This window comes from Cucumis sativus, chromosome 7 (genome assembly GCF_000004075.3).
Source record: "Cucumis sativus cultivar 9930 chromosome 7, Cucumber_9930_V3, whole genome shotgun sequence".
Classification (NCBI taxonomy): Eukaryota; Viridiplantae; Streptophyta; class Magnoliopsida; order Cucurbitales; family Cucurbitaceae; genus Cucumis; species Cucumis sativus.
This window is the reverse complement of record NC_026661.2, coordinates 13,136,948-13,159,970: the sequence shown is the minus strand read 5'-3', so window position 1 is coordinate 13,159,970 and position 23,023 is coordinate 13,136,948. Positions and strand designations below refer to the sequence as shown.

Genomic DNA, 23,023 nt, shown 5'->3' with positions numbered 1-23,023 from the left:
GAAATTTGAAATAATTTAGAGTACAAAATAGATAATGGTTTAAAGTATGAGATGGGACTACAAGTTTTTTACGGAAGTCCCTAAGCTGTTCTTTGCATTAAATTGTAGATTATTAGTAGTGAAGCTAAGAAATGGGAGAGTGAAGGTACTTATATGACCCATGGACGATATATTGAATGATGAAAATGACAAATTAGTTTGTTGATAGTTATCTATTTCACGATAAAGACGAAGATAAGAAAAGGATAAGAGAATTGTGGATAAAAGTATTTGATTTGAAGAGTTCAAGAAATGAACAAATTAAGAGACTAAATACTAGAGCAATTTGATGAAGGATGAAAATTGTTCTTCAAGATTTGGTTTAAGGTTTGAGGTTGAAGAGTTTGGAAATGAACAAATCAAGAGTCGCTTAAGATAACTCGATCTAAGGTTGAAAAGTTCAAAATTGGTTGAAGATAAGTGAAATTGGAAAAAATTTAGAGTACAAGAATACATATTGGTTTAAAGTATGAGATGGGACTACAAGTTTTTAATGGAAGACACCAAGTCGTACTTTGCATTCAATTGTAATAAAGCTAAGGAGTGAGAGAGTAAGGCTCATGGACTATATATTGGAAGAGAAAAATTACAAATTAGTTGTTGAAAGTTATCTATTTTAGGATGAAGATAGAAAGGAGAAGAGAATTTTGGATTAAAGTATGTGATTGGATTTCAACTTTTTTTATTTTTTATTAAGGTTGGACGTTTGAAGAGTTCAAGAAATGAACAAATTAAGAGACTAAATATTAGAGAAATTTGATTTAAAGATGGAAATTGGACTTCAAGATTTGGATTAAGGTTTGAGGTTGAAGAGTTTGGAAATGAATAAATTAAGAGTCACTTGAGATAAGTTGGTTTGAGGTTGAGGTGTACAAAATTGTTTGAAGAGTTGATAAGTTGAAAAAATATTAATAGTACAAGAATAGAGAATGGTTTAAAGTACGAGATGAGACTACATGTTTTTTTATGGAAGTCCTCAAGTTGTTTTTTGCAATTAAATTGTAGCTTATTGGATGTGAAACTTAGAAATTGGAGAGTGAAGGTACTTATATGACTCATGGACTTTATATTGAAAGAGGGAAGGACAAATGAGTTGTTGATAGTTCTCTATTTCACGATGAGGATAAGAAATGATAAGAGAATTGTGGTTAAAAGCATTTGATTGGACTTCAACTTTTTTTTTTTTTTTATCAAGGTTGGACGTTGAAGAGTTAAAAAATGAACAAATTTAGAGAGACTAAAGATAAGAGAAATTTGATTTAAGTGTGGAGATTGGACTTCAAGATTTGGATTAAGGTTTGAGGTTGAAGAGTATAAATTTGGTTGAAGAGTTTGAAAATGAACAAATTAAGAGTCACTTGAGATAACTCGATAATGTTGAAAAGTTCAAAATTGGTTGAAGATATGAGAAATTGGAAAAAATTTAGATTACAAAAATAGCTAATGGTTTAAAGTAATAGATGGGACTACAAGTTTTGTACGGAACTGCCCAAGCTGTTCTTTGCATTAAATTGTAAATTATGGGTAGTGAAGCTAAGAAATGGGAGAGTGAAGGTACTTATATGACTCATGGACGATATATTGAACGAGGAAAACGAAAAATTCATTAGTTGATAGTTATCTATTTCATGATAAAGACGAAGATAAGAAAGGACAAGAGAATTGTGGATTAAAGTATTTGATTTGACTTCAACATTTTTTTTCATTAAGGTTGAAAGTTGAAGAGTTCGAAAAATGAACAAATTAAAAGAGACTAAAGATTAGAGAAATTTGATTTAAGGGTGTAGATTGGACTTCAAGATTTGGATTAAGGTTTGAGGTTGAAGAGTATAAATTTGGTTGAAGAGTTTGGAAATGAACAAATTAAGAGTGACCGAAGATAACTCGATCTAAGATTGAATAGTTCAAAATTTGTTGAAGATATGAGAAATTTGAAAAAATTTAGAGTACAAGAATAGAGATTGGTTTAAAGTATGAGATGGGACTATAGGTTTCTTACGGAAGTCCTCAAGTTGTTCTTTGCATTGGATTTTAGATTATTGGTAGTGAAGCTAAGAAATGGGAGAGTGAAGGTACTTGTGCAGGGGAGATGCTAGTAGGACCAGCAAAGGCTTTTTTTATGGATGAAATATCAACAGGCTTAGACAGTTCTACCACATTTCAGATATGGAAGTTCATGAGGCAAATGGTTCATATAATGGATGTAACAATGGTCATTTTTCTTCTACAACCAGCTCCTGAAACTTTTAATCTATTTGATGATATCATTCTTCTTTCCGAAGGTCAAATCGTGTACCAAGGTCCAAGAGAAAAAATCTTTGACTTCTTTAAATTTATGGGGTTTCGATGCCCAGAAAGGAAAGGAGTGGAAAGGAGTTGCTGATTTCTTACAAGAAGTGACATCAAAGGAGGACCAAGAACAATACTGGTTCAAAAAAAACAAACCATATAGATTCATTTATGTTTCCAAGTTTTGTCGCATTCAAATCTTTTACCATTGGTCAACAACTTACCTCTGATCTCCAAGTTCCTTATGACAAATCTAAAGCTCACCCAGCTGCATTAGTCAAAGAGAAATATGGTTTATCAAACTGGGAGCTATTCAGGGCATGCTATTCAAGAGAAGTACTGATAATGAAACGACATTCATTTGTCTATGTTTTTAAAACGGTCCAGATCACCATCATGTCTGTCATTGCTATGACTGTGTTTTTTAGGACTGAAATGAAAGTGGGCACTGTCATTGGTGGAAGCAAGTTCCTTGGAGCCTTGTTTTTCAGTCTCATAAATGTCATGTTTAATGGAATAGCAGAATTGGCCCTCACTATTTTCAGGTTTCCAGTGTTCTTTAGACAGAGGGATTTCTTGTTCTATCCTGCTTGGGCATTCAGTTTGCCTATGTTTATCCTCAGAATTCCTCTCTTTCATAGAATCAGCAATATGGACTCTTCTAACTTATTACACGATCGGGTTTGCTCCTGCTCTTAGTAGGTATATATATTTCCTTTCCTTCTTTTTCATTTGTTAACAAAAACAAGCTTTACTTAATTACCTGTCTATTCATACTCTAGGTTCTTCAAGCAATTTTTGGCCTTCTTTGCCACTTATCAAACAGCTCTATCGCTATTTCGACTCGTGGCTGCAACTGGAAGAATGCTAGTTGTATGTGACAAGTACTTTGGGAACCTTTGTTCTTTTAATAGTTTTATTGCTTGGAGGTTTCCTTATTGACAGAGGTAAGTGATTGTTCTCCCTTTCCTTATCGTTGGAATGTCTTGCATCTGAAATCTGACGCATGGAACAACCAAGTATAGAGTCTTGCTTTTAAATTTGTATTTTCTAATTTTACATTATTTATAATTCTGACCTTAGAGTCTAAAGAAATGCACTATAAAACTCTTTACCCTTGAGTGGTGCATTTGATAATTGATATGTATTTTGAATTTTCTCTCTGATAAAATTGTCCTCTCCGTTTGTTCGTAGATATAACACATAGATGTGTGCCAACGCTCTATTGTTTTTTTTTTTTTTTTTTTTGTTTTCTTTATTTGTTTATTCCAGAACACAAATTTTAACTCTTGAGCATGTTACTTTAGTAGATTCCAGTATTTTTGTTTGCCAACTTTTGGTTTTCCTTTTGTGCACATTAGATAATGTTGAGCGATGGATGATTTGGGGCTTCTATTTGTCTCCCATGATGTATGGACAAAACGCCATTGTCATCAATGAGTTCCTAGATGATAGATGGAGCAAGGTAAATCTCAATTCAATAATGATTTGGATAAATTGAAAACTAATATTACATTTAGTCATTTGTTATTTTTTTCATTATAAAAGCATATTTTGCCTAATGCAGAAAAATACATATAGTAGAATTAATGAACCTACAGTTGAGAAAGTGCTTGCTAGTAGGGGTTTCTTTAAGGAAGAACGTTGGTACTGGATTTGCGTTGCAGCACTTTTTGGCTTTAACCTTCTTTTCAACGTTCTATTTACAATAGCTTTGACTTACTTGAATCGTAAGTCATCTCAACCCTTCATTTATTCAAGAATATAAATTGAATTGACCATTTAAGTAATGATGATTATTGTCATTATCATTGTCGTAACTGTACTGAACCTTTTGAAGCTATTTTCAGCACTTGCTGATGCAAAGGCTCTCATTACCACGGATGAAGACAAGAAGAAAAGAAAAAATAATACGGTCAATGCACAAGGTTTAAGTTTCGTAAGGAAGAATTTGCTTAATCCAAATTCTTTTGGATTTCTAGTAATATTTCATTTAATTAGAGCTTTGATATTTATTAGAGAAAAATCATAGGCTAACGATCAAAATTGTCAAATCTTTATTTAGATCAATTGCAAAGAAGAGGAATGATTTTGCCTTTCCAGCCACTTTCACTTGCATTCAACCATGTGAACTATTATGTGGATATGCCTGCTGTAAGTTAACTCAAGTTTGAAATAACCTATTTGGATTTGCTTTCTGGGTGTTTGCACTTAGAAAGCCATTCTAAATAGGCTGTAATTTTTATTTTTTTAATGAATGTCGTTTTGAAGGCACTGAAACTATATCAATGTTTTCCAATTAATTTAGGAAATGAAGATGCATGGGGTCGAGAAAGATCGTCTTCGACTTTTAGAAGATGTTAGCGGACCTTTTCGACCAGGGATATTAACAGCTCTTGTGGGTGTTAGTGGGGCTGGGAAAACTACTCTCTTGGATGTATTAGCTGGACGAAAGACCAGTGGTTATATTGAAGGAAGTATATACATCTCTACTTATCCCAAGAAGCAATCAACCTTTGCTAGAGTAAGTGGTTACTGTGAACAAATTGACATTCATTCGCCTCATGTCACTGTCTGTGAGTCGCTCCTATTTTCTACTTGGCTCCGCCTTTCCTCCAATGTTGATACCAAAACAAGAAAGGTATTTCCCACTAGAAATGCTTGCTGCTTTATGCTTCCAGTTAATGTAGAATATGGTTGAAGTTTTATTGAATAGCTATTCTACATTGATGTAGATGTTTGTGGAAGAAGTTACGGAACTAATAGAACTAGATAAATTGAGAGATGCTTTAGTGGGGCTACCAGGAATTGATGGTCTTTCAACAGAACAAAGGAAGAGATTGACAATAGCAGTGGAGTTGGTTGCTAATCCGTCGACTATCTTCATGGACGAACCAACTTCTGGTATTGATGCTAGATCTGCTGCCATTGTTATGCGTACCGTGCGAAATATCATAGTTGCATATGAATTCTCTTGGGAACTAATAAGGTGAGAAAAAAAAAAAAAAAACAAAAAGGAGAAAATTGATGATCTTTTTCACTCTAAGTAGAAATTGGTACTTAACCTTTCTGTTTAAGAAATTTTTTGAAATTTTCTCTCTTCTCTTCTCTTATTTTCCACACACAGACATGAAGCGAAGTTCTCCCTTTATCAAAGCTGGATTATTTCTTCACCTTCTTTTTTCAAGTTTTCATCTTTGGATGTAAGGTGAAGGTTCCTAACCTCCAAACTGAACCGTTTTGTCGCTCCAGATGCATCAACTCTTACAGCTATGATGTTTTATTATGATTTTATCACTTGCAGTTTAAAATAAACTAAAATATAATAATAAAAAATGAGTTAGTAAACAAGATCCTGAATGTAAAGAGATCATCATCAAGTAGAATTAACTAATGTGACACAGACGACTCTTTCAACACTTGCATCACATATTTCTCACCTCAACATAAGAGCTCATACTGTAAATTGTGTGGGAAAAATTGACGATTACATTAATGAAAAACATGAAATTGCATGTGCATAGTAAAAAACTGCAACATACATAGCACACTACTATACATATTATGCAGCATATTTGAGAATAAAAATGGTTTTGAAGAATATGGAGATATGGATATTGTTTGGTTCAAACTTATAATACTTACAATCGATTTCCTATAGAGATTTGAAACACCTAAAGTATGTTGTTTCGTTTCAGCGGTGCTTCTTTCGACAATTTTTCAAGTTCGTTGGCAAGGCTGACTACTTGGCATTATGTCATGGATTCATCGAGGTGAGTTTCCAATTTCCAACTATCTACTGATCATAAACCAGTTATTTGTTCCTTTTATGATGGTGCTCTTTATCTTTAGGTTAACCTTGCTCGAGGATGTAAATTTGATGTTAAAAAACATATTAAAAGGTATTTAGAAGATGGCTTCAAAATAATTGTGGGAGTGAGGTAATATATAGTTTACTATACTCTTCTCTTCAAAATAAGGTTAGCCTTCCTTCTCCCTAGTTTTTATATAATTTTCTATAAAGATTTCTCATATCTTATAAATGTTTACTTTTCTATTATATCTTTGATTTTTTTTTTTTTTATGGAAGACACCAAGTCGTTCTTTGCATTAAATTGTAGATAATTGGATGTGAAGCTAAGAAATGGGAGAGTAAAGGTACTTATAAGGCTATGGACGATATATTGGAGGAAGAAAAAGACAAATTAGGGTTGATAGTTATCTATTTCACGACGAAGATTAGAAAGGATAAGATAATTTTTTATGAAGAGTACAATATTGGTTGAAGAGTTGATAAATTGGAAAAAATTAAGAATATAAGGATAAGGATTGGCTTAATGTATGGGATGAGACTGCAAGTTTTTTAGTGTGAATCTTGATGCATGTTCTTAGTTCATTAGCTTAGGGAAATTGGTCCTTTAAGGCCAATTGATTGAGAATTGATCATGTTAGCAATTATCCTTTTGATTCAATGATGGTAATTATACTAAAACACCCCATTCCCTTCTTGAATCTATATTCTTATGTTGTTGTTGCAATTCTTGGTTAAAAACAATTAAAGAAAAAACATTTGATTTTCTTTCTCTACTTTCTTGCCTATCATCAAACACTCCCCAATGTTATACTACTACTTGATTCTTGAATTCTTTTAACATTCTCTCATCTCTTGTGCATCTTATCCTCGAATTCTCTTGAAATTCGAACCCTTCTTACTCTATACTACCAAAAGTTTTTATTAGTAAGTTGGGTATTTTTGTTGAAGAGTTTCTTTGGCTGTGGAATATTATTTTTACCCAGTTCACTATTTGAGTTGCCATTCATTAGCTTCTTCTTATCAACTTATCATCTTCTTATCAACTTATCATGTGTTTAGACTTTGTAATCGAGTGACATTGTAATCACGTAAAATAGGCATGATGCTCATGTAAGATGTATTTCTAAATACTTATGAATTTACATTATAAGTTACGCATTATAGTCATCTTCTTATGCGTTTTGGCCACATTATTCTAATAAAAGAGGCTATAATAACATGTATTTATATACAACAATCTCAAATTCAATAAACAACTCCCCTCAATTCAATATAACCTCACAAGTCTTAACAATCTCAAATTATTTATCAATCTCAAATCAATTATTTATCGATCTCAAATCAATTACAACAATTAGCAAATTATAAGGACTATTTAATTAAATTAAAATTTAGTGGGGGTTGTAATTTCAACAAATCTATTATTTAGAGGTAGTTGTCTATATTTTCCCCCTTTTCATAATGTTTCTCCCAAACACATTTTATCATAACACTAGTTTTATTACAACATCAACCCTTTCATAACTCAACCCTTCCCCCAAATGGCCCTTAAAGTTAAAAGAATCAAGCTTAGTGATAAGAAAATGCAACATTTCCAAAACTTGGAAATACTTCACATCTTATTTCCTCTTAACAAACTTGATACAAATACAAGGTAATACTTTAACAAAAACTGAAACTAAACTCCTAAATTCTAATGTCTTGCGACAGCTCTTAATGTCTGGTGCAACATCATGTCTTCTCTTATCGACCCTTTTGCTTTGCTTACCTAAGGAAGGAAAACTTAAAACGTAAGTCTAATGCTTAGTGAGTGACATTTAGGAAAACCTTTTGAGGAATACACGTACATGTATAAAGTCATTTTAACAAGATCAACTCCTCATCGCCTTAACACGTGCTGAGAATGTGAAACACCACATTAGCCTCTACTTATTCATTTCGCCTAGACATTTCCTCAACGCTAAAACTATTGTGATGATTCTCATTTCACCACCAGTATCTTTGTGGAACCTTGTTCAATTCCAATTGCCCAAGCGATCAGCTCGAATGCGAACCTCTCACGCATCTAGCCAACTTCTCACCATGCAAACCACTTAACGCATGGTTGCCATTACTCTTATGTGCACATAACAACTAGCTCTTGATAGGAAGAAAGTTAATGGTTTACTAGCATTCAAGCATCATAAGGACGCATACTTTAACTCATAAATATACTTTCGAACAACCATGCTTGTCATATAAATTATGAACAAGACCATAACATGCATTACACTATGCATAACATAAAATGACTTTAAAAGAAAAACTTTAAAATCTTTCTCTTTTCTTTGAAAGGCCTATTCACAAATACGTTTCCTCCTAACCCCCCTTCTTAATGCCTAACTTATTCCTCTTATCGTCAAGGTTCTCTTGGCAAAGCTTAAACACTTTTCAAAATTAATTTGTAGCTTTCTTTTTGAACTCATGAGCTATTTATACTAATCTCAAACTGGATTAGTCATCCTTAAACTCATCTTAGCTTGTCAGCTCTTACTTAGTGCTTTACATATGGTAGTTTAGTATCCTTGTTAATCCATGCTTAACCTAAGCATAACACATGTTTAGCTAACTAACCATTCAGGTTTAACACTTAATCGATTCCTCCTTAGCTCGTCACCCGATAATTGGTTAGCGTTCGTTGTTGCCTTCCCTTTTCAACTTTTTTTCCTCACCTAGCTAATCATTGCCTAGATCAAAACATATATTGTCCTTCCTTGTGATGCCTACCCGTAACGTACACTCCTCCTTAAAATGCCTAATACTTAGTTATTTTTATAACTTCCTTCTTTACAACCCCTTTATTTCTTGCATGTTTTTCTGATATGACAAATTTTCTTTTATCTCAATACTTCCGATTTTAGGGATAAATCTCTTCCTCCACCATCAGTCCTTTGGATTACTCCTTTGATTTTTCTGCTCTTGACTGATAGTAGTGTGATTCCCCCATGCCTTCTACTTAATGTGTCTTACCTTTTGTTGGGTCTCATATAAGTTCAACTTCTTTCCCTTTCTTGGGTTTACTTTCTTGTTGGTCAATTACATTGAGCAAGCATGCCACATATTGTCCTGTTCCATCTACTTTGGCTTCCAGTTCTTCATATCTATCTTCTGAAGGTCGGTTCTCTAGCTGAGGTTAAATAACCTCTTCTTATAGGATTCGTGGATGATGGCACTCTTGATCTCATTCTTCATCACTGAGATTCATGTTTGTTACCTTCCTACTCATATTTCAAAGAAGGTCTCACAAACTTTCCATTGAGTATTCTTCCGCACCGACGATATTGTTAGAACTATATTTGACATAATTTTGTAGTTTAACTCTCCCCACATCACAACATTTATTCATTAAATTTAAATTTTGTAGAAAATAATAATCCAGATATCAAAACGAGTCCAACGCAATGAAAATCGCTTAAATTAGAGCTAAAACAAACGAAAACAAACAAAAACAAGATTAGTGGCAGTTTTGTATATATACGGAAAGCTGGCATTGCGGCCGTCAAATGCTCAAAAGTGCGTTAAATGCTCATTTTTTGGTATATTTTTGCCCTCAAAGAGACCTAATGACTTATTTAAGCCAAAAATCACTTTGTAAACTCAATTAAGCACTTCATTTTTCAATTTGCACTCAAAATTCTCTCAAATCAAACTCTTTTAAAATTCAATAATTCTCTCTCAAGATTCTTCAAGAATGACTATATTCTTTCTTCCAATCTTTGAGGCTACTTTAAAGATCATAAAGAACTAAAGGCAATCTTCTTGGAAATTTGGTGTTTTTAGTAGAATTCTTTAGGAACGTATGGCTAAATTGATTAATAAAGAATTCTTGTTTGATTGAATTAGCTATGAAAGAAAGCATGAATTTAACCTTAATTTTAGATGCAATAAGCACAAAGTTAAAATATGATTGTTCATAAATTTAGATGGATTTTTTAACATGAAAGTATCCTATTAAATTGTATTTATTTGTCAATTTGAGATTCCGAAAACAATCTTCCTTTAGATTAAGGCATTCCCGCTTATGCGACTTTAATCCAACATGTGGAAACTGCTAAGATGAAAACTTGTTCGTTATGATTAGGATGAATTAGGATGAATTTCTTAGTTCATTAATCTAGGATACCGATTGGTCGAGGATTGATCAAAATTGCTATGTTTCTTTTCGTTCAACGATAGAATCTTGCTAAAACATCCAATTCTCATCTTTTACTATGGGAGAGAACCAATATCTTTAAGTTGTGCTGGTCTAAATCTTGAAAATACCACAAAAACATTTTATTGCTTTGTTTACTTTTCTTGTTTGTCACCAAAATCCTCTCGGGCCCCATATCATACAATTACTTGATTCTTGAAATCTTTTCTAACATTTTTTTACTTCTTGATTTGCATAGCCTATCCACAAAATCTTTTGAATTAGATTCTTTGAATTGCATTTTTTCTTTTGCTATTGCATGATATTGTTTTTGGGCATCACTAATTCACTTGTGCAATTGAATCATTTTTTTTTTTTTTATCCTTTGATGTCAAATTTGGATGAAGCCAAACGTTCACAAGGCAACAATAAATTTGTATTATGAAAAAAAAGAGCTTGTTTGTGTACGTCATAGCCACGTTTTTTTTGGAAAATTTATGAGTATTTTAGACCAAGTGTAAAGTTGAGGCATCATTTTTATAAAAGGAAAATGATAACTTAATGTTTTTACATTCAAAATGTGATATTTATTTTTCATTGCCTTTTCGTATGCGGATGATGTATGAACGGCCCAGATTTTATCAGATAAAATAAACGGCTAAAAAGGGGAAAAATCAGCCTTTCGTATTTCCTTCTATGCATTTGATTTTTACCATTATCTTCTGGTCAGTGTAGTACCTGCCTCTCTCTTCCAAAACCACACCCAACAAAATTGGAGTCTGGAGGAGCATCCCGTCTTCAATTCTGAGAACCACCCAGATTATTGAATTGAGTCCCTAAAATCCCTCAAAATGGCTTTACAGACGAGTTTGTCTCTTCATCGTTCACCACCTTTTTCTCCTTCTCATTCCTTCCTTCCATTTGGGTCTCTCCAGCTCAAGCCTCACAATCTCCTTCTTCAGGTGAGATTTCATGTTTTCTTATTATGGGTGACTATATTTTTCTCATGGATCCTTCTGTTTACTTTAGAATTCTAAGTATGTGGTTGTGAGCTTCACTTGTTGAAATCTGGTTGAAATTTGAGAAATTGAGGAAGGTGGTGGCTGGAAATTCGGATTCTATTTTTGAACTCTCGTATTTTGGATAGTACGTCAGCTGGGGAATTTCGTTTTATTCCTGGATTTCAATCATAAGTTGTTCTTGAGAGTTGAGACCAGCCCTTTGTAGATTTCTACCCTGGACTCCCAATTTATTGAAGATGAAATGAAATCTGCTGGTTCTCTATAAGTTGGTAAAGATGATCAATCTTTGAGGGGGTTTGAAATGATTGTTTCAGAGTTTTGATTTTGTGAAAAGCACTTTATATGGTAGCGTTTTCTTTAAACTATTTCCACTGAATGTGCTTGGAAGTTTCTTTAGGATTTTCAAAGTTACTTCTGATTGTATAAAATTATAAATCTTGACAAGTGTTTTTAATTGGTCAAAAATAAAATTCACGGTTCTAAAAATCTCACCTTACAAACGGTTGGAACTTTTAAGAATTTGTTGGGTCTTGAACATGACTGTGTTTGTTTGTGTTCATTTAAGTATAAAACTTCTCTTTTGGTCTTGACATGTTTCATATTTTAGTGAACATTGTTCTGATTCTACACAATCCGTCAAGTTAAGTGTGCATTTTGTAAACGTCCAATTTCTGAAATCATTTTGTCCGGACAGGTTTGGTATTTAATTGTTTGTTCAACACTTCATCTGTTTCATTTCAGTAAGAGCCTGAAAGTTATTTCATTATTTGTTTCTTTGTTGAACTCATTTTTATCATAGTATCAGATTCCAAGTAATTTCCTATCTGTTTCTTCAAGACTGTTCTCTAATGGACACTTTCACCATTTTAATGGCTTTGAATGATGTTGTTTTTATGTAGGAAATTGTGCATCATTTTGACGTACCAATTTTACAGACTGTTAGAAAGGGATGTAGACTTAATGTTAGGAGGTTTTCTAAACTTCAGGTATGCATTTGTTCAAAAAGCATAGACTTATTGAGTTCATATTTCTGTAACTTATAAAACTATGTTTGTTAAGGTATTTCTTGTCACTAGAATTATCGATTATTATAGAACAACCAACCAGTTATCATATTTGAATAATTTTTTTTTAAGGGTTCTGTAGTTCTTCAGGTGGAAAATTTATCTGACTTTTTGACTCTTGACTATAGACTCCTGGGGCATTGGGTTTTCATGATTTTCTAAATGATGGTTGGGTTGTTACACAACAATTTAAACTACTAATTTTGTGTCTACTAGATTCTTATACTTTTAATTTTGTGTCTAATAGATCCCTAAATTTGAAAATTATCTAGTAGATCCCTAAATTTTCAATTTTATGTCTACTATATTTGAAATCATTTTAACATTTTTGAAAGTTTAGACTTGCTAGGCACGAAATTGAATTTTGTGTTCAATAAAGACCCTTGCCTTTCAATCTTATGTTAAGTCATGTAATTTTAAACAATGTCCAACAGTCAAGCTATCTACTTATTAGATACTTTTAAAGGTTAAACATATTCAGTACAAAACTAAAACCTTAAGGATCTACCAGACATTTTTTAAAATATAACGATCTATTCAACACAACTGAAGTTTAGAGACTAAACTGGTAATTAAACCTTAAAAATATCATTTACTTATTGTTTCTTTAACCTTTCACAGTTAATAGCCAAATATTTTTTAAACTCCTGTATTTTTAACCCTTCGTTAATCTAGGATAACTTGCCCACTAGCAAACGTTTTTCTGCTAGCAAACATTTTTCCCTCTCTTGCATCGCAGCTCTAGAAATTTTTTCTCATTCAAAACTTTCTGCTCCTCTCCAAAACAGATAAGATCTCCTCTTCTTCTATTCTTTCAGTGCTATTAATGTCTCACTCAAATCTCAACATATGGACAAACGTCATCTCACTTTTCATCATAACCTAACGTCTCTTTCTTTCTTTCTTTCTTTCTTTCAAGATGGTTTTGAAGACATTCCACGCCCCTTCACTAAGCACTTCTCCAAACCCGCCTTCTTCTCCGTTAAAGCCAACTTGGGTCCTCAAATAGTTTTCTCACTACCACTTATACTTACCTCCATATTATTTGCCTTCATTATTTGAAAAAATATACCCCTTAATTAGACAATGCCTTTTCTCATTTGGACCCCCACCTTCCTATTTCAACACAAAACATGGTCCAACACTTTCTTTCTATTAAACCACCAATTTACCCAAAAGCTTAAGCTAGTGGTTGAAGGAAAATTTAATTATATATCACCAACATTTTCCTACTAGTTACTCCTTTTTTCTTTCATTGAAGTCCTCTAGGCCCTTCAGGCCTACACTTTCGACATTAACACCTTTTCTACTGGGGTTTCTCCTCTAAATAGCCATTCACTCCCTAGAGATTTGACATTTTTTTCTTCCTCGACCGTGTATAATTCACCTTTATTAGACACCTCTTTGGGAAAAAAGAAAAAATAAATAAATAAAAGACATATCTCTTTGCATTTCCTCTACAATATCAGTATTCGTAATCCTTTTAGTATCCTTATCCAAATTATTCGTAGCCGTCATCCTGCTGAAATACTTTGAAACCCACCCCATTCTCTTGGTGTTCAATGGATGGGGTCCTTTGATTTTATCATATAATATTGAAGTTTCCTTCTTTTACATGCCATGAACCTTCCACCCTTTTCTAGACGGTAAATGTTCTTGAGCACTTGCTGCCACCTTGCATAATCACAATATCACGAGGAATGAATTTACAGAAATTCTACTTGAATACAAGCTTCCAAACAATCTTCTTAATCTTATGTCTTCTATGCCCACTGTAAGAGTCTCCCACATTCATCTTCATTGAATCCTAGAACTTTCTCCTTCCCCATGCGTTTTGATGAAACTCTCACTTTTATCCACCCTTCCGAACTTGGTAACATCCTGTCATATTCCTCACTTTTGAAATCCTTAATAAATATTGGAATCCTAACTGTAATTTGCTAACTTTGTTACTGTACAAAATGGGCTATGTTTAAGGATTTATGTACAAAATTTTTCCATTTTTCTATATGTACTTAAACTTATATGTTTCATAAGGTGACGTATTTTCCTCCATTGAATTGAAAATTCTTCAAATTGTCTCGTTATTAACTTCTTTTTTTCCTACACTGGATGAAGGCAGATGTTTCAAAGGGAATTGGCAATGGAATCTCAATCATCGGCAATGTTTGAGAGTATTTTGTTCTCTGATTCAACATTCTTTATAAGCAAATTATTTCCATTAAGTTTGTGGCTCATATCTTTCAAGTGGTCTGTAGGTTATGATTGAAGTTCAAAGATAGACATGTTGATTCACAATTATTTCCATTAATTTTGTGGCTCATATCTTTCAAGTGATCTGTAGGTTATGATTGAAGTTCAAAATAGACATGTTGATTCACAATTTAATCAATACTTTTTTAAATTAGACTTCATTCATAGATCATTTAAACAATACTCATATATATGGTGCAAGATATGTCAAACTAGATTCAACACATACCTCATTTAATTGGGTAACTCAGTAATAAGAACAAAGGGCTGAAATTTAAGTGAAAGATAAGGTAAAGCAATATCGTAACTCTCAAAGTATTTCGAACCCAAACCAACTAAGCCAATGTCTCATCTTCCTTACTTGGAATAATGACTAATATACTTTTAACACTTTGATAATATTTCTTACCTCTATCATAATGGCACTCCTAAATGTTGACCTCACTCATGTAATCAACAAAATTCATCCACAGTTTTTAACCTTCCGCTTGCCATCCACATTGCACTTTGTCTTCCCTGAAACTATCCAGAATTTATGAATTTGAATTTCCTTCTGCTTGTGAACATCCGTTGTAATTCAATTGAAAGAATGATAAATACATATATAAAATAATTAGCTCTTAAGTTATTAGTATAATATCTTTTATGGTGAATGTTTGAAGGAAAATTTTCATTTTTGCAGATTGTCAACCACAAAAAGGCCTAGCATTATTTTTATCTGCTTTCTCATCAGGGCAATCTTTATGGCTAGTTTCTGCTGAAGCAGCATTGGCTGGGGAAGACATGAAAACGAATACAGTTTACGAGATTGGAGAGTTATTTGAACTAGGAATACAGCTATCTTATCTATTATTACTATTAGGTCTTCTTGGGGTTGGTACCTTCTTCGTCATACGTCAAGTTCTTGTTCGTAGAGAACTCGATCTTTCTGCTAAAGAACTGCAAGTAAGAGTCCACATTTACAGATAATGTAATTTGATGGGTAAACTGTTAGTTCAAATTTGGATATACTAAGTCTCTGAAAGCCCCATGAACTTCTACTGAGCTTTTAAATATCTGAATTTGAAATCCCCATTGAAGCAGGTGATTAGAGGACATCGATTGTCTAGCTTTGCTAACGCAATTTCCCTCCGTATTATTTGGACAGGAACAAGTGAGAAGTGGTGATGCCAGTGCTATGGAATATTTTGAACTTGGTGCAGTTATGCTGAGGAGGAAGTTTTATCCTGCTGCCACTAAGTTTTTGCTTCAGGCAATCGATAAGTGGGATGGGGATGATCAAGATCTTGCGCAGGTTTGAAACTGTCTAGCTCACTGACTTCTGAATCTTATAGTATGAATATCTCTAGCTCACTGATTTCTGAATCTTATAATATGAATATCAAGAGCATCCTATCATATAGTATAAAATTTTATTCTCATCTTTGATTTTAATCCAAACTGGATGAGTGATTAACATGTAAATGAATCAAGAAAACAATTCCTCGTGTCTAGGATTCCAAAATCCGTTGTTCTGTTCATCATGTTCCATATTTTCAGGTGTGTTCTACTTGGAAACTAGTAATCTTTTCCACTAACGAACTGAATTCTGTGTTCTCTATCGCAATTCATTGAGCAAAATTCCATGAAGACAAATGGGAGCCAAGCATTAGTTGACATGTTGAGTAGATCGAGGGTTGATATTTAATGTTCTTATCTTTATTCGATGTTTGCAGGTGTACAATGCGCTCGGTGTTAGTTACGTGAGAGATGATAAGCTTGACAAGGGAATTGCCCAGTTCGAAACTGCCGTGAAGCTTCAACCTGGATATGTTACAGCTTGGAACAATCTTGGAGATGCATATGAGAAAAAGAAAGAATACAAGTCAGCTTTGAAAGCTTTTGAAGAAGTTCTTCTTTTCGATCCGAACAACAAGCTTGCTCGGCCAAGACGAGATGCATTAAAGGAGCGTGTGGATATGTACAAGGGCGTTCCAGTGAAATCTAAAAACAGATAATGATCATGGCCCGGTAGCTTTTCTACTGATTTTGTTGAAAATGAGGATTTCCATTTATTAATGTATTAGAGATGAGTATCTTAGAGCTATGGATAGAAGGTATCATGATGTTGTGTATGGTAACTACAAAAAAGAAAAAAAAAAGTGAATGAGTAGCTTTGTTTTCTAAAATACTTGTAGATATATGTATTTTAAAAAGGTTCATAAATGCACATGAATAGTAAGACTTTTGGTTAAACCATAATTTTACACCCTGGTTGAACTAAAAAACATGTAGTAATAAATAAAAATGAACTAAAAAACCTTGGTTGGTTAAAACATGTAGTAACAAATTACGAGTTTTAGCACATAATATCGAGATTCTATTTTAAACGGCGAGCTAAATTATACACATGGTCCTTTAAAGAGGTTTTCGTATATATGAAAACCATACATTAAGGTTTCTTTAAGAACAATTTTCTTTTAAGACTCAAGACGTGAGGAATTTCAACTATTTAGAGTTACTATCAACATCATCTTCCATTTTTAAAGTTCCTTTGAGTATTGTCTTTCATGGTTTTGAGTTCCTCTAAACATCTATGTTTCGATGAAAGTTTTTAAAGTTCATTTGAACATTGTCAGACAGACCTAATATTCTACGATGTAGTAGAAGGGATAAGAAAGGGGAAGCATGTGTGGAAAGGGGACGAGTTAGTTAGAAATACATTTGTTATAAGAGAGCAAATGGAAAATGAAGAAGGGGAGTTCATTTGTAGTGAAGAAGCCTGCAAACTTCCCTGAAAGAAAGGATAGGTAGAGAGGCAGGTTTCCTTTTTTATTGTTCTTAATTTCTAGTTCATTAATCTATTTGTAATTGTTGTTGAAGGATTGAGTTTATTAATTCCTTTTTATAATTTTCATACTATATCAATATATACAAACACATTTATTGGTGTTCTATCAAATTGGTATTAGAGCACTCATTCTTTGGAAAATCAAAGGAAAATGGTGTAAAAACACGTGGAAGAAAAGCTAGAGATGTTCGATCAAGAAATTTCAGAAAGCTGTGTGGAATTACCCAAACTTCTGGCAATTGCAGAAAATCCGATGTCCTTAGCAAAGAGCATTGAGCAGTTAGAGGTTAGAGGTTCAAGCAGAGAAACAACAATAATTATCGTTAAAGTGCGTCGAAAGCATAACGAAAAGGAAAAATTGGCAATGAGAGGAGGAATCACAGCATCAATGAGTCAAATGTCGATGATGGAGAGCACAGTCGAAGGAGGAAGTACGCCGATGAAAGAAACCGAGAACGAAGGGTGAACGAAGAAAATAGAAATTGAAGAGAATGTGAGCGATCGAAACAAGTTCAAGAAAGTAGAGATGCCAGTATTTAGCGGCAAGGATTCTAATTCGTGGTTATTTGGGGCCGATTGATATTTCCAAATACACAAACTGGCTGATTTTGAGAAATTGATCATTCCAATCATTAGTATCGATGGAGTCACATTAGATTGGTATCGATTGATGGAGGCTGTTAGTTCGTTTCCGATCAATGAGGGAAGGATCTATCTATGGACGATTCTTAGCAATCAAGCAGGAAACAATTGTGGAAGTCTATTGCAACCTCTAAGATAAATTAGTAGCACCATTGCTGCAATTACTAATAACTTGTAGAAATACACGTTATTGCTTTTATGTAAAATAATGAGGTCGAAACGCATACGAATAAAAGAAAACGAAGAAAAATGTGAGTGATTTGGCTAACTTGTAAATAACATGGCGTGAAAGAGTCTTATCCCTGTTTTATCTTGTTTCAATGACTAAAAGGATGAAAAGATAGTCTATGAAGCGCCACTGCAGCTTTTCAGAGCATTAAATGACGCGTGACACCTTGTCAACATCAACTTTCCCCTATAAATAGAGCATTTTACTTCAAACCTCAACGTGTAATTTCTAGTTGGAGAGCAAGCTCAAGCATCTTCATTTCTCTATCTCTAAGGTTTCTAGGTGAGAGCCTGGATCAAAATAGAAGAAGAGAGTTCATACCATTCACTTCCTCCTCAATATTAGGCATAAATCAAAGCCAAAGAAGATAAGAAATCGTACTATGAGGTGTTTCCCTTTCTATTCTTTTTCACTTTTTTTTATTATTGTTTTGTAGTATGTATTGGATGACCAAAAGGCCTACAATTATTGTTTTCAATATATTATATTTTATATTTCACTCACCTATATTCTTATTTCTATTCTTCTCTGCTATGTTTAACTAGCTTGTGCTGATAAAATGTGTTTTTGAAGTCATTGAAGGTCATGATGTTTTTATTTTAAGTTTTGTTGAGTTAAATGTGAGTGTCAAAGATGTTATATATTCAAAAGAGAAACGATGTCTTTGTTCGTGATCATCTGACAAATGAAAACATACATTTAACTGAGTGTTTGGCAAAAATAGTGTAGTAATATATTTTGATTGTCAAGTTCATCCTTTACATACATTGCAGAAATGACAATGTGTGTGGCGAAAGCACTGACAGGTTGTCGGTCTTAATCAAGGAAAAGCAATTTAAAATATTTACAGCATGATAAGACATAAATCATAAGTCAACTCTATGTATTTGAATCTCAAAAGAAGAGCAAGTATGGTAGAGTGTCGAGAGGCATCTCACCTTAATTTCAAGTTGAAGTATGCTTTATATCGCTTCAGACCTTCAAGTGCAACCTAGAGCGCTTAGATAGTTGAAATATTTCGCGTAATTTTGGTAGTATAATAAGGTAAAATAGGAACTTAAGCTTCCTATGTTCGACCCTGGACTTACTAAGGAAACCTCTCTTTCCTTGCACTTTGGCGAATGAGAGAAAATCTTTTATGAATAACGATTACATTTTGCGATATAACTATGTAGAGATAAGATTGCACCTTTTACCGCATGATCCTATTATGCCGCCTAATAATCAACTCTTTAATTAGAACTTATATTGTCATATCCATGACTACTTTGCATGCATATATATATAATCTAACAATCTAACATCAGAAAATTACTGAAAGAAGTCTTAGAAGAAACTTTTATGAACGGGCTTCATCTGCGAATTAAGTTGGAGGTTGAGTATTAGGAACCTGTTGGGTTGGCTCGAATGATGAAAGTAGCCCAAAGGGTGGAAAGTTAAGAAATTATGCGAAGGGAGACAAACTTAAAGTTGAATATTAGAAGTAAAACTCTATCTAATATGTGATGACCATGATCAATGACTTATCACGTAGAATTAGATTGAGATATATAGAACACTACATACAACACTGAGTCCAACAAACAACGCCTTCGACAAACATGTTTATGATACGCGACAACCCTACCCGCAAGGACACGCACAGAGTGTTGGGAGTGCGATACGCCTTGTGCATGAGGTTAGCATGCAACAAGGTTGGGCAAGCTTTGAGTCATGCCAATCCCCCTTGTTGTCCATGTCTGCATGCCAGCCTATGTCAATGGGTGTTTTTGGGCCATTTTTATGTTTTTTAGAATTTCTAAGTTTATTTTTTGTATTTTCATGATCAAAGGGAATTAAATGGACTTATTTACCAGTATTTCAAGTCAAGAAGATATCGAAAAATTTATAGACAAATGACCCAAAGCTTTTATTTGTGAGTGAAAAATGAATTTATAAAGTGATCTCGAATCATGTTTCTCAAAACTATTATTTAAAGTATGTTTTGAACTAAATGTTTGAATTACCTGGTTTATGGATGATTTCCAAAACATGTGATTTCCTTAAAGTATTTGATCAAGCATGGATGCGGAAAAATGTTTTTGGCTTTCAAAGAGAAAAAAGATTGTTAAGACAATGTTATGCCTTATAGTTTGCTTCTTGCACAAGAATCTTTAATGTATTAAAATATTGTTTACAAAGCTTATGGTTTATGTAACGCCCCGAAAATTAAGATAATTATCTTAATGTTATTTAATTCGAATTAACTTGTTGAGCATTATTTTGATTTCACAAAATGAGAATAATTTGATTTTGTGGTCATTGAAATTAATTAAATATTTGTTGGATGAATATTTAGTTAATTAGAGAATTTAAAAATTTTGTTGAAGATTTGATAATTATATAATTATGGAAAAGAAAATAATTATATTTGTTAAAATATAATTATTTAAGAAAAATATATTTTATTTTGAAAAGAAGAAGATTAAAAATAAATATTTGTGAAGGATAACTATTTGAAGGAAAGATATTTAGAGAAAAAGAAAAATAATTATATTGTGAAAAATATATTTACTTTTAGGAAAATGGTAAAAGTTGATTGGATTAGAATTAAACGAGGAAAGAGAAAGATTGGATTTATTTTGGAAATAAAATGATTAGGTAAAAAGGAAAAAAAATAATAACAATATTATTAATTATTATTATTATAACTATATTAGATCTCGTTCTGCATGTAATAAAAAGAAAAAGAGAAAAGAAACTCTTCCTCTTCTCCGTTTGCCATAGTTGGCCACCGTGCATCACACTGCAAAGCACACCATCGTTGATGTTCGCCGCTCCACGTTAGTCAGACAACCCCATGCATCGTTGCAAGCCTAGCCAAAGCATTCCATATTCGTCATCTCTCCCTACTGAGCCTCTCTAAGTCAAAGACAACTCCGTCTTGTGTGCGTCGATTTGTCTGCGTGTGAGTCGTCTCCTCCTTTGTCTGTCTGCTCTCTATCTACATCAGGTGAAGTTGAAGGGTCATCGTTCCACTGACTGTCCATCTCTGTCTTAGTCTGAGTCGTCTATTAGGTCCTAGCTGAATCCCCTCCCCCCAACTCAAGCCAATATCCTTCCTGATCCTCCAGCCATGCATGAGTTCCTCTAAACGTTAAAGTCATTTCTTCTACCCACCTGAGTTGCCTAAGCCATTTGGTCTCTTTCCCATGCCAAGCCAATTTTGCTATCATTTGAGCCACTTTTTGATTCGTTTGGCTAAATTTTAGTTGGAGGTTTTGAGCTGTGAATTTTTTCCAATCAAGGTTGAATTGGGTTAAACCTCTTTTGTTGGAATGGTTCTTTTGGATTTTGACTGTCAACCGAGGAATTGTAAATTGTTAGCTAATCTCTCAGGTAAGTGATTCTATTACTAGACCTTTGAAAATAAAATTAAGAATTTGCATGTATTTTTCATTATGCATTGATGTAGCGAAGATGCATAATGTGATTAATATGGATGACTGAGATGTTATGATCGATATGTTATGATTGATATGACTATGTTATGATGCACGAAATATTAATCACATGATAAGGACATTATGATTGATATTCTTGTCAGTTTTATGATGTTTATGATATGCTACATGGTATGGATGGGAGTTTAGTTAACTTTGTCTATTAGGGTCGCACCATATGGATGTCCCTCAGGATCACCACCTTTTTATGATTGACGTTAGTTTGACAGGACCACTAGCCTGTCATGTTATGTTTCTTTTTATGACTGATGTGAGTTCGACGGGACCACTTGTCTGTCATGTTATATTTCTTTTTATGACTAAGTGAGTCTGATGGGACCACTAGGCTATTATGTTATATTTTACGAGTGGTCGATGTGGTCACTTACAACCCGATTCTCTTAGGTGTTCCCTTTAGGTTCATCACAATCTAGATGTGTATTCCTATGTGATCATTGGATAGCATGTGTTTGGGAGCATGATAGTTTTCGGGTACTTCCTTATGGAACCCTAATAGAAAGTTAAGAGACACGTAGCAGGACTAGTAGTGGGTTCTTTACTGAGTATATGTTTATACTCATCATTTTCTATGTTTAACATTTCAGGCAAAGGTAAAGATAGAGGAAAGATGACAAGCGACAAAAAGGATCCATGACATGTCATATGGGGACACAATTTTGCTTCGGCTTTTCATGGTTTGTTTTTAGTGTTTGGATCTTAAACATTTTTATTTATTTATTTTTATTATCTTTAAAATTTGTAAAAACAGTTGCAACATGTCTTCATGGTATTTTTAATGAAAATTTAGTTTTTATCTTTTCAAGAATTTGTCAAAATAGTTATTTATCTTTTTATGACATTAACTTAGTATAAAGAGTTGGGTCGTTACAGTTTATAAATATTTTTTCTAGTCCAAGTTATCTCAAAATTAAACCTACGGGTATATCATCGAGTGTCATGGAGGTAAGGACACTTATCTTTGACGAACAGAGTTGGAGTCGCCTAGTTTTGAGGTTTGAAGTTAGGAATGCCTAGCTTTGAGGAACAGAGTTGGGGGATGCCCTTCTTCGAGGTATAGATTTGGTACTGATTAGCTCTATCATCTCCTGAGGATTAGATTATTGGTCCTAGACGAAGAAAAATAAGTACTTTCGTACAAGTGTCGAAAATGTTTGTCAAACTATCGTA

The 23,023-nt window shown here is 33.4% G+C and overlaps 1 protein-coding gene and 1 pseudogene across 2 annotated transcripts; both read left to right on the top strand.

Annotated features, from left to right (window-relative positions):
* Positions 1 to 317: 317 nt before the first annotated feature.
* Positions 318 to 6,983, top strand: LOC116404957 (annotated as a pseudogene).
* A 4,045-nt stretch (positions 6,984 to 11,028) lies between these two features.
* On the top strand, positions 11,029 to 16,887 carry LOC101215394 (tetratricopeptide repeat domain-containing protein PYG7, chloroplastic). Of its 2 annotated transcripts, none has more exons than XM_004150352.3 (6): positions 11,029 to 11,275; positions 12,235 to 12,321; positions 14,522 to 14,573; positions 15,335 to 15,597; positions 15,800 to 15,946; positions 16,368 to 16,887. In XM_004150352.3, the coding sequence occupies exons 1-6, from the start codon at positions 11,165 to 11,167 to the stop codon at positions 16,647 to 16,649; spliced, it is 942 nt and encodes a 313-aa protein (XP_004150400.1). In that variant the 5' UTR covers positions 11,029 to 11,164; the 3' UTR covers positions 16,650 to 16,887. The 2 variants fall into 2 exon arrangements, with proteins under 2 accessions (XP_004150400.1, XP_011659092.1); XM_011660790.2 differs by having other exon boundaries at positions 11,031 to 11,275; positions 14,518 to 14,573.
* The last annotated feature ends 6,136 nt before the right edge of the window (positions 16,888 to 23,023 follow it).